At 37.0% G+C, this 12,359-nt stretch overlaps 5 protein-coding genes, 1 long non-coding RNA gene and 1 other non-coding gene across 9 annotated transcripts in view; 2 read left to right on the top strand and 5 right to left on the bottom strand.

Moving 5' to 3' along the window:
- LOC104708918 overlaps positions 1–180 on the bottom strand; it is a 3,756-nt gene extending 3,576 nt beyond the window's left edge. For both annotated transcript variants that reach the window (XR_754889.2, XM_010425574.2), the window contains exon 1: positions 23–180. Coding sequence is in view for 1 of the 2 variants with exons in the window: in XM_010425574.2 (XP_010423876.1) it covers positions 23–64 (42 nt within the window). In the remaining variant the exon portion in view is untranslated. The remainder of the gene's footprint in view (positions 1–22) is intronic.
- On the bottom strand, positions 1,073–3,198 carry LOC104708917. Its single transcript, XM_019229075.1, has one exon. The coding sequence runs from the start codon at positions 3,108–3,110 to the stop codon at positions 1,206–1,208; it is 1,905 nt and encodes a 634-aa protein (XP_019084620.1). The 5' UTR covers positions 3,111–3,198; the 3' UTR covers positions 1,073–1,205.
- Positions 4,773–6,214, top strand: LOC104708916. Its single transcript, XR_754888.2, has 3 exons — positions 4,773–5,275; positions 5,457–5,518; positions 5,628–6,214. It is a non-coding gene; the product is annotated as an uncharacterized LOC104708916 (long non-coding RNA).
- Positions 6,380–10,161, top strand: LOC104708914 (kinesin-like protein KIN-10B). 2 transcript variants are annotated; one of them, XM_010425570.2, is made up of 12 exons: positions 6,380–6,657; positions 6,756–6,924; positions 7,255–7,630; positions 7,719–7,924; positions 8,018–8,322; positions 8,400–8,463; positions 8,568–8,667; positions 8,749–8,966; positions 9,046–9,092; positions 9,181–9,202; positions 9,311–9,373; positions 9,465–10,161. In XM_010425570.2, the coding sequence occupies exons 1-12, from the start codon at positions 6,449–6,451 to the stop codon at positions 9,576–9,578; spliced, it is 1,893 nt and encodes a 630-aa protein (XP_010423872.1). In that variant the 5' UTR covers positions 6,380–6,448; the 3' UTR covers positions 9,579–10,161. The 2 variants fall into 2 exon arrangements, with proteins under 2 accessions (XP_010423872.1, XP_019084584.1); XM_019229039.1 differs by lacking the exons at positions 9,181–9,202; positions 9,311–9,373; positions 9,465–10,161 and having other exon boundaries at positions 9,046–9,096.
- On the bottom strand, positions 9,727–10,431 carry LOC104708915 (metallothionein-like protein 2B). The gene is made up of 2 exons (XM_010425571.2): positions 10,261–10,431; positions 9,727–10,142 (listed from the first exon to the last, which is right to left on the bottom strand). Exons 1-2 carry the CDS (start codon positions 10,323–10,325, stop codon positions 9,974–9,976), a joined length of 234 nt encoding a protein of 77 aa, XP_010423873.1. The 5' UTR covers positions 10,326–10,431; the 3' UTR covers positions 9,727–9,973.
- Positions 11,355–11,427, bottom strand: TRNAK-CUU. The gene has a single exon. It is a non-coding gene; the product is annotated as a tRNA-Lys (tRNA).
- The window catches only part of LOC104708913 (protein TRM32-like), a 3,148-nt gene continuing 2,314 nt past the window's right edge, over positions 11,526–12,359 (bottom strand). The window contains exon 4 of the mRNA XM_019229204.1: positions 11,526–12,288. Coding sequence (XP_019084749.1) covers positions 11,699–12,288 — 590 coding nt within the window. The 3' untranslated portion in view covers positions 11,526–11,698. The remainder of the gene's footprint in view (positions 12,289–12,359) is intronic.

The raw sequence follows: 12,359 nt of genomic DNA, 5'->3' as shown, positions 1-12,359 counted from the left end.
GGGGGGGGGGGGGAAAACTGACCTTTATCGGTGAACAAGCCGCAGGAATCGAACTGGAGCTCATCGAGATAGAGAGATGGGCGAATTCGTGAGGAAGAAGAAGAAGAAGGGGAAAAGGGTAACGTTAGAAGAAAAAAAAAAAACCAAAACTTTATTCGAAAAAAACTTTGCCCGTTGAACGAGAGAGAGAGAGAAGAGAGACGAGAGGAGAGAATGAGAGAGAGAGAGAGACTAATGCAAACAAAAAACGCAAAAAAAAAAAAAAGGTTAAATTGTAACGAATACTTCTTCCGCCGACGTTAGTACGTACTGTTCATCGCCGTTAAACTGAACCGGCCGGTTCATTCCAAACCGACTCAAATGTGACTAGTCAATGTTTTTGTTTTTATTTCGACTAGTCATTTATTAAGATAAATATTTTTATATTCGAAGAAAATATTATGACAGTGAATTCTTTATTCTCGGTTGAGTTGTGGCACAAATTAATGTGACTATTTTTTCCAAAATAAAAAACGAGAACAGCCGGTTTATCTTAAAACCAAACGATAACTGTAAATTGGTAACAAGAGAGATTTAACGGACGTTAAAAGTAGAAGAAGAAGGGTTAACGTTGGAAACAAAAGTTTTAACCTCAAACGGCACTATTAGGCTAATTGCGTTAACCATCGTACACTCTCGATTATTTTGAACCGTCGGATCATTACGATACCACTCTTCCTGGAGGATTTTAAAGCGAGAGCCGTTGATGTATATGGTGTTTGTTTGGGTCATACAGAATAGAGGATTAAGAAATGTCATTAGAAAGATAATGGATGGTTAGGGTATTACTTGGTTTATAATTATATATTGATAAAACTCTGTTTTGTTGAGCACCTGAGACCTTGGGGTTTTATATCAGACAATGATATCAGTAGTGTAACAAGAACATACTCACCGACTCCTTAGAAACATAACCACACGCACCATTCAAAATTTCAAAGCATAGGATAATGATAAATTAGATGATACCAAAATCACAGTGAAAACATAATCCATATAGAAACTGATGAACAGACAAAAGGTGAGATCGAACAAAAGGAAACCAAAAGTATTACATTGCGTTCTAATAGAAGAAAAAGATTTACAAAACATAGACAAGCAAATGGGGAGTGAGTATAGCGGATAAGAGACAATGAAGATGGCAAATCAACTGGTGGTGATGACATTTATTTCATCGAACAACTGTAAGAACAAAATGTCATGTCATGCCATTTGAAAACTACTTTGTGTGGACAACGGTCTTCTTTATGACGATGGCAGAATGGTCTAGTCATGGTATTGTTGGGAAGAATATGAATGTCCGACCTATAAGTCATTACAATATGACCAGGTTTCAGCATATATGGGTCTCCCCCAAGCAAGCAATCAACATGGAGAGTGGTGCAGCAGTCACCGCACGCATAGAACCCACCTTTTCTTGAGTATACTACTTTTCTTTCACATACCTCACACCAGTCTATTTGGTTACTTCCCTTTTTCCCTTCCCGAAATGTTAGGAAATGTTTGTCATGCTTATACTTTGCCTTGTATGGTAAGGTCGCACACCTGAAACATATTATATATTTGCATTCGATGCAATTTAGTTTTCTGATATAATTATTTCCGTCACCATCTTCTTGGCAGATTTGACATATCGACGCTTTTTCTTCATCTGGCTTCAAGGCTAGGAATAAGGGATGCTCGTGGCCTTGATATTCAAATGGTTCCGAGACCGAGGCACAACGCAAATCAAGTGTGAAACCCTGATTATCATAGACAAAACCACAACTGTCACGCCTACAAGCGCGACAGTCGAAGTAGTTCTCTCCTCTGTAATAGTCATATCCCTTGCTGACGACCTCAAGCGTAAGTGGGTGAGGATGCAAAGCATGTTGTTTCTTTCTAGGGGCATTTGCGCATGCTTCGTGTAGGATGAATTCACACTGATCAATACATGAATAGTAAGTACCCTCGTATATTGGAAGGATGCAAGCTTGACAAAACTTGCTTTCATCGTAAACTCTAGTACTGACCTCGAGTCTTAGATGATGATGATCATGAGAAAAATGGAGAATCATTCCATCAGCTATTGTCTCGTATGGCTCAACATATACCTCAGGTTCTTCAGGTACTTCCTCGAGATCTTCTCCATCCCACACGTCTTTTCGCAGTGCACATCTTGTATGAACAAAATAATCACCACACTTATTGCAAGAGTACGCACCGTAATGATTGACAACCTCTCGACGACAGACTCCGCAATTCCATTTTCCGGATGGAAGAGAAGAGGTGAAAGAGATACGGTGGTGGTGGCGACATATCTTTATGACATGCGGGAAATAGACACAATCTTGATGGACTACAAAGTCACATCGAACACAGACATAGGTGAGAATAGGTTCTTTGATCAGGCCGCAAACATTGCAAGGTAAGAAAGCTTGCCTGGGGAAAAAAGTGAGAGGGTGGGGATGTCTTTTTGTGTGGTCTATAACGAAAGGGACTGGTTTCATGGCACAAACGGGATGCATACTCAGTTTGTAAGTAGGAGAATGATAAATCATGTCTTGGAAACTTATATCACAACAGATACAATTCACAAGGGCAAAGGGAGAACTGTAAAACTGGAGAGATTGAAAAGGATAAGAAGGGTGTTTGATTTCAAGAGGAGACTCGACGCATTCTTTGTGGAATTGGTTCTCACATGTGAGACAGAAATAGTAGCTTGTGCCAAGATTTGAGATTTTGCAAGCAGTACAACAGAAGTCGTCACCGTTAGGTTCTTTATTGTTGGACCAAAAGAGAGGGACAACAGGGAGCTTACATATAAGACCGTGTTTATGAGAACCAAGGATATATTGGACTTGCTGATCAGCGCTAGGGAAGTCACGGGGGATATCAAACCGGAGAAAGCCATCGTCATCAGAATTAACCTTCGGATTCTTCAAACTGTGAGTTTTGACACGTAAGAGGGGACAGAGGAAAAGAGGTATGTCTTCACCGGAGATGGTGGCCGTTAAGGAATTGTATGAGAAAAACGTTTTCCCATCAATTTCTTCCTCAATAAAGCCACCTACTGAATTCATGGCTTCCATCAATCACAGAAACAATGTGAATTATGACCTTTACTGGATTTGATTAGTAAAATCTTTCTAACTAAAAAAGTGTCATAGCCTCTCTGAGTTCTTTAACTCTCTCACACGATCTATTTAAACATAATAATTGTTCCCTTTTAAAAACAGAACAAAATATTGTTATATTAATACAGCAAAATACAGCTAACTTGTATATTAATATACAACTTTTTTTTATTCAGGTCTTTTGTATATGATCTTAATCTTTATTATATATATATATATCTATTGTTAAATATCTCTGTACAGTCTTTATTTATATACTGTATGTTTACAATTGATTTTTTAATCAGTCATAATATACTTTTAATTTGTTCTTGATCAATTAAAAATGCTGTTAGTCAGTCTCTGACTATCTCTGCATGTCCAGATGTCAGACAAGTCGTTTACTATGTTTACAATTGTCTAACAAAAAAAGAAAGAGTTGCAAATAATATTTTACCACTTGACTATATTAGCTTTTATCTCGCATAACTTCTAAAATGGGCTTCTCATAAATTAAAAACCCAATGAAAAACGGATTATAAAATTGAGTAAAAAAGGGAAGATAAACCGGATTATAGTTAGCAACATTGTAGAGTTCGGTTAGTTTAAGCCCCAATTAATTACGTAGTGTGAATTTCTCTTTTTCCTCAAGCAGCTTAAAATTAACGCAGATAAAATTTTCCATATTTTTTTTCCCATAAGCATAGCCGTTTGTGATTTTCCTTTATCTTTTAACGGTTTAGTAATTTCTTTTTTTCATAAGTAAAATCGGTTAGTTAAATTTGACCACAATCTAGACAAAACCACGGTTATGGTTATCACGATTACAATTTTTTAACTACTGATTACGGTTAGAAATTTTGTTTAACATTAACCATAATCGTTTATTAAACGGTGACGGTTAAATACGGTTTTGGTTGAAGCGGTTACGGTTATATACAATTACAGTTATTTGATAATATGATACGGTTGATATTATTTGATGATATAATATAACTGATATTATTTATTTATACTTAATATTTTTTAGGATACTCATATTTCTATATATCATATGATTTATATTAAATAAATAATTATTAATATATTTTATTATGTATTTAAAACTGTTACGATTAATAAATTACGGTTTAACTATGCGGTTAATCAACAGTTTTGATACGGTTACGGTTAATTAACGGTTATGGTTAATATAATTTAACTATATATTTACGGTTTTTAACCATTTTATACGGTTACGGTCTGGTTACGGTCCGGTTACAAAAAAACAAAAAATCAAAGCATATATAATTAAGGGATAGCTTACATCATAATATCATATCAAATACATCACTTTAGCCTTACAAAAAAAAAAAAATAAATAAAAGGCAAAGACGCATCATTGTAATCTGTTGCGGAAAATGTCATAGCTGGTTAGTTTTGAGACTAACACCATACTTAGCTCTCAAACTTGTTTAATTTTGAATAATATAATTAAAAAAAAAAAGTGATTTAAAAACAAGAAAAAACATGTAAAGAAAACGCCTAGTTATTGGGCCTAAACTACTCCTTAATGGGCTTACTTTTGTTTTTTTAAATTGAAAAAAAAAACACATCGTTATCGTTAAACCCTTGAATTGGCTGCAACAACGTCGTCTTCTTCATGTGATTCTCTGTCAAATCTTAAAACCCTAATTTTTTCTTACCTCCCGCAAATTCTAGCGTTCTCAAATCGTTAGCTTTTACTTCTCTGGAGCTCTAGTTTTGTGTTAAAGATAGGAAGACCTAAGAAGACCAGGGGGCAGGGGAATGAAGAAGGAGATGCGTCTCAATGAAGTCGAGGAGATCAATCTTCTGAACCAGTGGATCGAATCCCAGAAACCTGATTCAGGATCAAATCCACTTAACTTAAACAGCACCGAGAATATCTCTTCCTAAAGACGCCAAGATTGGAAAGTTCGAAGACGGCAAAAACGGTACCGTTTTGTCGCGTTGCGCAGGCGTAAGGAAGTTTGCTCAGTTGCCGATATCGGAAAAGAGGGTTGAAAGATGCGAAGTACGTCGATATGACTGATGTACAGAGAGCTGCCATACCTCATGGAAGAGATATTCTCGGTGCTGCGAGAACTGGGTCTGGCAAAACTTTGGCTTTTGTTATTCCGGTGAGGCTTCGATTGAATTCTCTCTTGTTACTATGTTCGTTAGATTGATCATTTGGGTATTTTTTTAAATTTTGGTTCTTTTTAATGGTTTTCATGATTACAACTTGGTTCCCCCTCAATTAGCAAATATTTCAAATTCGTCTCCCTTTATTTTTTTACTTTGTTATGTTTCGATGTGCAGGTATATCTGAATAACATGCGGAGTGGTTCAAGGTTTTTATCATTTGACAGATCTTGATTGAGGTTAGTTTGACCTGTAATGTCACAGTCTTATAATGTTGAATTTTCACTCTTTTTTTACCACTTATTGTTAAATCTGTTGATGTTCTCTCTTCGGCTCTGTTTGTGCAAGATTGTTTACAAAAGGGACTTGATAGCACATGGCACAGAGACGCTGTAGTTTTTGTTCTTCAAATATAGGGTTCTTCCGAGTTGTGACTGTTCGAAAACGTGAGAATGCATCTATCTCAAGCATAAAATTGATGACAGTGTCTGTCTTGATCATAGCCTAGTGTTTTGATTGCACTGTATGTCCTGAAGCAAATGTTATTACTGCATCAGTATCACTCATAGTTTGGTTAAGTGCAGGTTTTAGTTGTTAGATTCATAACGTTTTCGGTCGGGTAGTGGTTTGAGGTCTCACAATGTCAGATCCCAAAGAAAGTTGTTGGAAGGAATGCAAAGTTGGAGAGGAAGAGAAGGGTGTGTTTAAGTGGGAACTTGTTACCGAAAAGAGAGGGAGTAAAGGGAGCCGTAAGCTGTGGGAATGAAGCGTATACATTACGCGGGTTGTTCATGATGATCGCTCGCTCTTGTATGGGAGGGAATGATAACGAAACAACTAACGGGATAAAGCTATATGTGACCAGAATCCCACATGTATAATTTTCACTCAAGGATAAATGGTCGAAATTCACCAGTGAATTTGAACTCATGGCTACAAAAGACGATTTTGGGTAAGTAAAGTGATCTCGATGAATTGAGTGTGACATGGGCCCAAAATTAGGCCCAAATTCCGAGAAAGTAGAATAAACAATAAATAATAAAGGCCTTTTTTGAAAAAAATAAACATAGCGAATTATTAAAAAACCATACCAACGGGATCACTCAAATTTTGAAATCTCATCTCTCATCTCCCTTTCTCTCTCTTTTTCTCAAAACATACAAAGAGAGATGGATTCGAAAAAAAACCCAGCGAAAGCAAAAGTTTTGGATTCGTCTTCGAATTCGAAGGTGAGGGTCGTTCTCAGGGTTCGTCCCTTTCTTCCCCGGGAAATATCCGACGAGAGTGGTGACGGAGTACGATCCTGCGTTTCCGTAACCGACGGCGATGCCGACGACTCTAGCCATGTGACAGTTCACCTCAAAGATCCAGATACCTGGTAATCCTCTTTTTTCTCCTTTTTTTTTAATTTTGGGTTCTTACTTACTGTTACTTTTAGAAATTTTGAATATGGATTTGGTGTTAATTTTGGAGCAGCCGAAACGAATCCTATCAGTTGGATGCGTTTTACGGGGGAGATGATGATAACGTGAAGCAGATCTTCGATAGAGAAGTAAGCCCTTTGATTGCAGGGATCTTTCACGGTTTCAACGCTACTGTGCTTGCTTATGGAGCCACCGGAAGCGGAAAGACCTTTACTATGCAGGTCTGTTTAAGCTACAATTTTTGGATTTTGGGTTACTATCCAATTTGGATTTCTGTGTTTAAATTTTTGTTGAAATTGAAGAACTTGTGACCAGTGTTGTTTTATCTGTATGAAGAGGATAGGGTTGGGTGAAATGAGAGATTTTTAGTGATTTAATATCTGGATTAGGGGTATGTTGGGTTACTTAGCTTCTGATTTATTTTATACAAATCTTTTTCTTTGTAATATTAAGCTCTGAAATGGCTGTTACAGACATTGATAGCTCTTTCTTACTTTTGAGGTTTTCTGTAAATTGCTTCTTCATGAGCTCTTTTTGCATTTTATAATCAGGGATTCGATGAGCTACCAGGTCTTATGCCATTGACCATGTCCACCGTTCTGTCTATGTGCGAGAAGACAGGGAGTAAAGCTGAGATTTCATATTATGAAGTTTACATGGACAGATGTTGGGATCTCCTAGAAGTTAAAGCCAACGAGATTGCTATTTGGGATGATAAAGATGGCCAAGTTCATCTTAAGGGACTTTCTAGTGTCCAAGTTAATTCCATGTCTGAGTTTCAAGAGGCATACTCGTCTGGTGTTCAGCGAAGGAAAGTTGCACACACTGGTTTAAATGATGTCTCTAGTAGAAGCCATGGAGTGCTTGTGATCTCAGTAACCTCACAAGGGTTTGTTACTGGAAAAATCAATCTCATTGATCTGGCAGGTTATGCTTTTACCATTCTTTTGAAGTATTTGAACACATCAGAAGTCCTTCTCTGCAGTGTTAACAAAAAACTCTATGGCTTATGCAGGTAACGAAGACAATAGAAGGACAGGCAATGAAGGAATCCGTTTACAAGAGAGTGCCAAGATTAATCAGTCATTATTTGCATTGTCCAATGTGGTTTATGCACTGAATAATAACCTGCCAAGAGTGCCTTACAGGGAAAGCAAATTGACTAGAATACTGCAGGATTCACTTGGAGGAACAAGTAGAGCTCTTATGGTGGCATGTCTGGTAGGGAAAGGGAGAATTTTTGTGTAGTCTTTGATTAAAGATATCCTTAGTGGCTAACGTGATGAATCTATTTGTTTGTTTTTGATGTTTTAGAATCCTGGAGAATACCAAGAATCTCTTCGCACTGTTAGCTTGGCTGCAAGGTCAAGGCACATCTCAAACAATGTTTCTTTGAATCTCAAGGTAGAGACCCCCAAGGTAAAGATAGATATGGAATCAAAACTGCAAGCCTGGCTTGAATCAAAAGGCAAGACGAAAAGTACACATAGAATGATGGCGATACGTTCTCCCTTGCTAAGTACAAATCAAACTTCAATTTTTCAAAGTTCGGTCAAGAAATCCGTCTGTCATAGATCAGCCATTGCAGAAAGTGCTAAGCTTGCCGCCACAGGACAGAGGTATTTCTTTTAGTGGTCTAGTTTTTTAAGTTTTCTACATCTTAAAACCACTTCCCTCATACTTTATGCATGCACAGGGATGCATTTGTGACCGCAAGGAACTTATTTGGTGGGGAAACTCTAGCTGCTTCACATCTATGGGTATGCTCTTCTGCATTCACTGTCTTTAAACATTGATATAGGTCGTTGCTCCATGTCTAATATAATTTATAAGTTATAAGTGATTGAGTTCTTTGAACATCCAGGAACCTATACAGAATCTGCAGTTAGCTTCTCCAACCAAAGAAGATGAGAGAGACACATCTGGCGAAGAGAATCTATCGGTATCAGAAGCAAGCTTGAGAGGTTGGCTTTCTTGAGCTATTTATTGATTCAAAAAAATTGGACATTTCCTTTTCTCCTTACCTTGGTTTGCGCTTGTTCCAGATAACCAATTGGGACTCGAGAAGAAATATACTGAACTGAGTCCTCTTCGGGAAGCTCTGTCTCCGATAGACACCAATGCAAAACCAAAATCAGCAGATGGAAGCTCTCCTATTCTGAAGTCAATGACCCCAAAAACACCTTTTCTTTCTGCAAACCCTGAGAATAGGCAGATGGAAGGCACCTGCCAGAAGTTCAATGCGTGGAGCACTAATTTAAAGGTATCATCATTTTCAAAACATGGTCTAGGTTGACAAGAAATTGAAATCTGATCTTTCTGCAATGTTTTTCGCTTCACAGACCTCTCTCATAAATGAGTACATTCACTTCTTGAACACAGCCAACAGGTAATTATAGCCTCCAGTTTCATCTGCTTCCATAACCCTTAGGATCACACTAACTTCTTCATTCATTTATTCTTTTTTGAACACACAGAGAAGAGCTAATGGAGTTAAAGGTAACTTTTGTGAACCGTGCTAACAGCAACACAAATTCAAAAAATGTCTGCTTCCATTGTCAATATTGGTTTCACTTACACATAGCTCTGTTTCTAATTTGTTCTCAGGGAATTGGAGATAAGATGGCTGACTACATTACTGAACTCAGAGGATCAAGCCCTTTAAAATCGGTAATACGATCATTCTTCTCCCCTTACTTATATCTTCTCCAAAAGATTAACTTGTCTTCATCTACTAACAAACTATCTGAATGTTCAACAGCTTAGTGATTTAGAGAAGATCGGTTTCACCTCAAGACAGGTACATAACTTGTTTAAAAGAGCCACTGAAGGAATTCTTGAGAAGCCAGTTTCTTCTGCTTCAACAACACCTTAGTTGTTTGTCTCCAGTAGCAAGAACTTGTGTATTATGTGTGAAGTGATTTCATTATTGTTTGATCTTGTTGTGTAGTAAGCTTGTAACCACAGACATGGGATTTGATCTTAAACGTGTACTGGGCAAGAAGAAAGAAGCAAACTTTAAAAGTTTCTAACTGAAACTTGTCAATCCAAAGACACAAATACAAAACCCATAATAATTTTGGTTTATAAAAGTTACATTGACATAACATACAGAGATATCTCAATGACCACCAAACCATAAAAACACACAGAAGAAGAAAGAAGACCAACGTCCCCCGGTAAAACTACCAGCGAAGTCAGCCAATTTATTACATATAAAGCAAACACCTAACATAACATTAGGGTTATTTAGGGTTTATATGGAGTTGTTCATTTGCAGGTGCAAGGGTTGCACTTGCAGTCAGATCCGCACTTGCAGGCATCATTCTCGGCGACGAAAGTCTCGCCGGAAGCCTCGTGCTGAGAGCTCATAGCTGGAGCAACGCCGAGGACAAGTGTCTCGGTGGTGGTGTTCTCCAAGTCTGGGTACATTTTGCAACTATACAAATCCCAAAAAACAAAAAAAAACAGAGATTTTATGTCAAATTAACCATAATTAAAATTGTGTTATGATCTAAACCAAGGATTAGGGATTTGAAGAAGATAATAAAAATTACCCTCCGCAACCATTGCCGCACTTGCAGGCAGATCCGCAACCACAGTTTCCTCCACAGCAAGACATGATGTTTCTCTAGAAAATTCTTGAAGAGATCTCAGAAAATTTTATGAAAAGATGATTTATAATTTAAGAGCTCAATTACAAAAACAATCAGTGAATGAAACTTATGAACGGAAGAGCTTCCTTATTTATAGGCAATATCAGAATTTTATTGACCGTCCACGTGTCGACGATCGTACTCCACTCTTATCACCTTCCTAAATAATCGTTCCTCAAAGTAATAACAATAGTTTCAGTTTACCCCTTTTCCAATAAAAACAGAAGAAAAAAATAATTTTTGAGAATGGAGAAGTTAAAAATTAAAGGTGTTTTATGTTTACATGAAAATCTAACAAAATCTTTGACTTTTAACTGCTTTTAAAATTAGGAAAATTATAAATTTAGTGCAAAATTTATTTCCTAAACAATTAACACCTCTTTCTTGTCAGTCATTTTTTTTTCTATTAATTAATCATCCTCCATTAATTCTCTCATTGATCAACATATGAGATTAGTTTCGATTTTAGAGACATATATCACTTTGGTTTATCCAATTCGGAGAAAAACAAAACAAGATGTTGCTAAAGTAAAGTAGTGTTCCAAAGTTTGGCGTCAATGACTTTTGTAAAAAGGTGAAGTGAGAGTACACAAAAAAAGATGATGATTCAACTTGAAGATGGGGTCTCAATGTTAAAAGTGGGTCTATGATCAACCTTGTCCGTTCTATGTGGGTATTCAGAATCGAATCTCTCCTTTCTTACCACACGTACGTCTCCAATTTACAAAAAAGTAATGCTGAAAACAGGAGAACCATCCATATGGGAATCATGCAGTGTGTCGATAAGTCTTGTTCTATAAAAAGCAAAAGAGTATCTATATCTAATATGAAAGGATTGTGTTTTTCTTTTCTTTTCTCGTGATTGAGAACTTACGTCAAGACACACAAAACTGATTAAATGTAGTAGTTTCGGGGTTTACACGTTGCCAAGAGTTAAAATGAACACTTGCAAGATTCTTTTCCTACGAATTCCAAAATTGCTTGAAAAAAATAAGCGCCCACCGTGGGGCTCGAACCCACGACCACAAGGTTAAGAGCCTTGCGCTCTACCAACTGAGCTAGACGGGCTTTTATTTACATCTCGCACAAACGCTTTATTTATACATAGTATATTGCACACTATGTTTGAATACAATACAATATACCTAACTTGCAAAATTGTTCTGTTGTTTTTTTTTTAATCCTCACTCATGTTAAGACATGATTTCCCCTACACAGTTTTATCACAAAACAACAACAATAATAATTCATACAAACACCATTTTTTTCTCGTTTATGTACCTTAAACTCCAAGCAAAAAAAAAAATCCAAAATCAAGAAATGATTCTTGAAATGCCTCTTAAACTGATACAAGCAATTCTTCTAGAAGCTCCTCGAAGATCAAATCTTCAACTTCAATCCCAACACATTCACTCTCGAACTGCAAATCCATCCATCCATCATCTCTCGACAAATCCCTACTCATAACTTTATCAAACGATTCTTGTTCGTCGTGTGGCTTGTACCTCAAGTAACAGCTTATTCTAACCCAAACTTCTTTCAAAACGCTATACCCCACCGGCATTGGATGTATCTTGCATAGGGACGATAATGGTTTGGGACAGTAATGGTAAGACCTTTCGTAGATTTCGATTAGGACCTCGTTGATAAGATCGAAGAGAAGCAAGTGGTTGCAGTTACCACCTTCTTCTTCGTTTCTCGAACATTCTGGATCTTGGAACATACATCCTGTTGTCGTTGTTACTTCTTCGTACACTAATGGATCTAGCGGCTGGTAATCTAACTGCCACATTGAGAGAGACTCTGGTGCATTGAAACCGGAGATCTCGAGAATGTCTCTTACATAGTTGAACTTTAATTTATCTTGTGCATCTATGTTGAGGACTTCGTCTAATTGTTTGCTTATTGAGACTCTCTCTGTATCTGGATCTTGCTCTGTACACAAAAAACAAACTTTGTCAATTTCACCGAAAAAAAAACTTTGTTTTTTTTTTTTTTTT

Source organism: Camelina sativa, chromosome 8 (genome assembly GCF_000633955.1).
Source record: "Camelina sativa cultivar DH55 chromosome 8, Cs, whole genome shotgun sequence".
NCBI classification, from domain to species: Eukaryota; Viridiplantae; Streptophyta; class Magnoliopsida; order Brassicales; family Brassicaceae; genus Camelina; species Camelina sativa.
This window is presented reverse-complemented; position numbering and strand designations above follow the sequence as displayed.

Bases quoted from the DNA above. Each gene is read 5' to 3' on its own strand.
- LOC104708915 (XM_010425571.2), bottom strand. From the start codon at position 10,325: ATGTCTTGCTGTGGAGGAAACTGTGGTTGCGGATCTGCCTGCAAGTGC. The intron at 10,143-10,260 runs GTAATTTTTATT...GGATTTGTATAG, and splicing joins TGCGGCAATGGTTGCGGAGG to TTGCAAAATGTACCCAGACT.
- LOC104708914 (XM_010425570.2), top strand. From the start codon at position 6,449: ATGGATTCGAAAAAAAACCCAGCGAAAGCAAAAGTTTTGGATTCGTCT. The intron at 6,925-7,254 runs GTCTGTTTAAGC...TTTTATAATCAG, and splicing joins GAAAGACCTTTACTATGCAG to GGATTCGATGAGCTACCAGG. The intron at 8,464-8,567 runs GTATGCTCTTCT...TTGAACATCCAG, and splicing joins TAGCTGCTTCACATCTATGG to GAACCTATACAGAATCTGCA.
- LOC104708917 (XM_019229075.1), bottom strand. From the start codon at position 3,110: ATGGAAGCCATGAATTCAGTAGGTGGCTTTATTGAGGAAGAAATTGAT.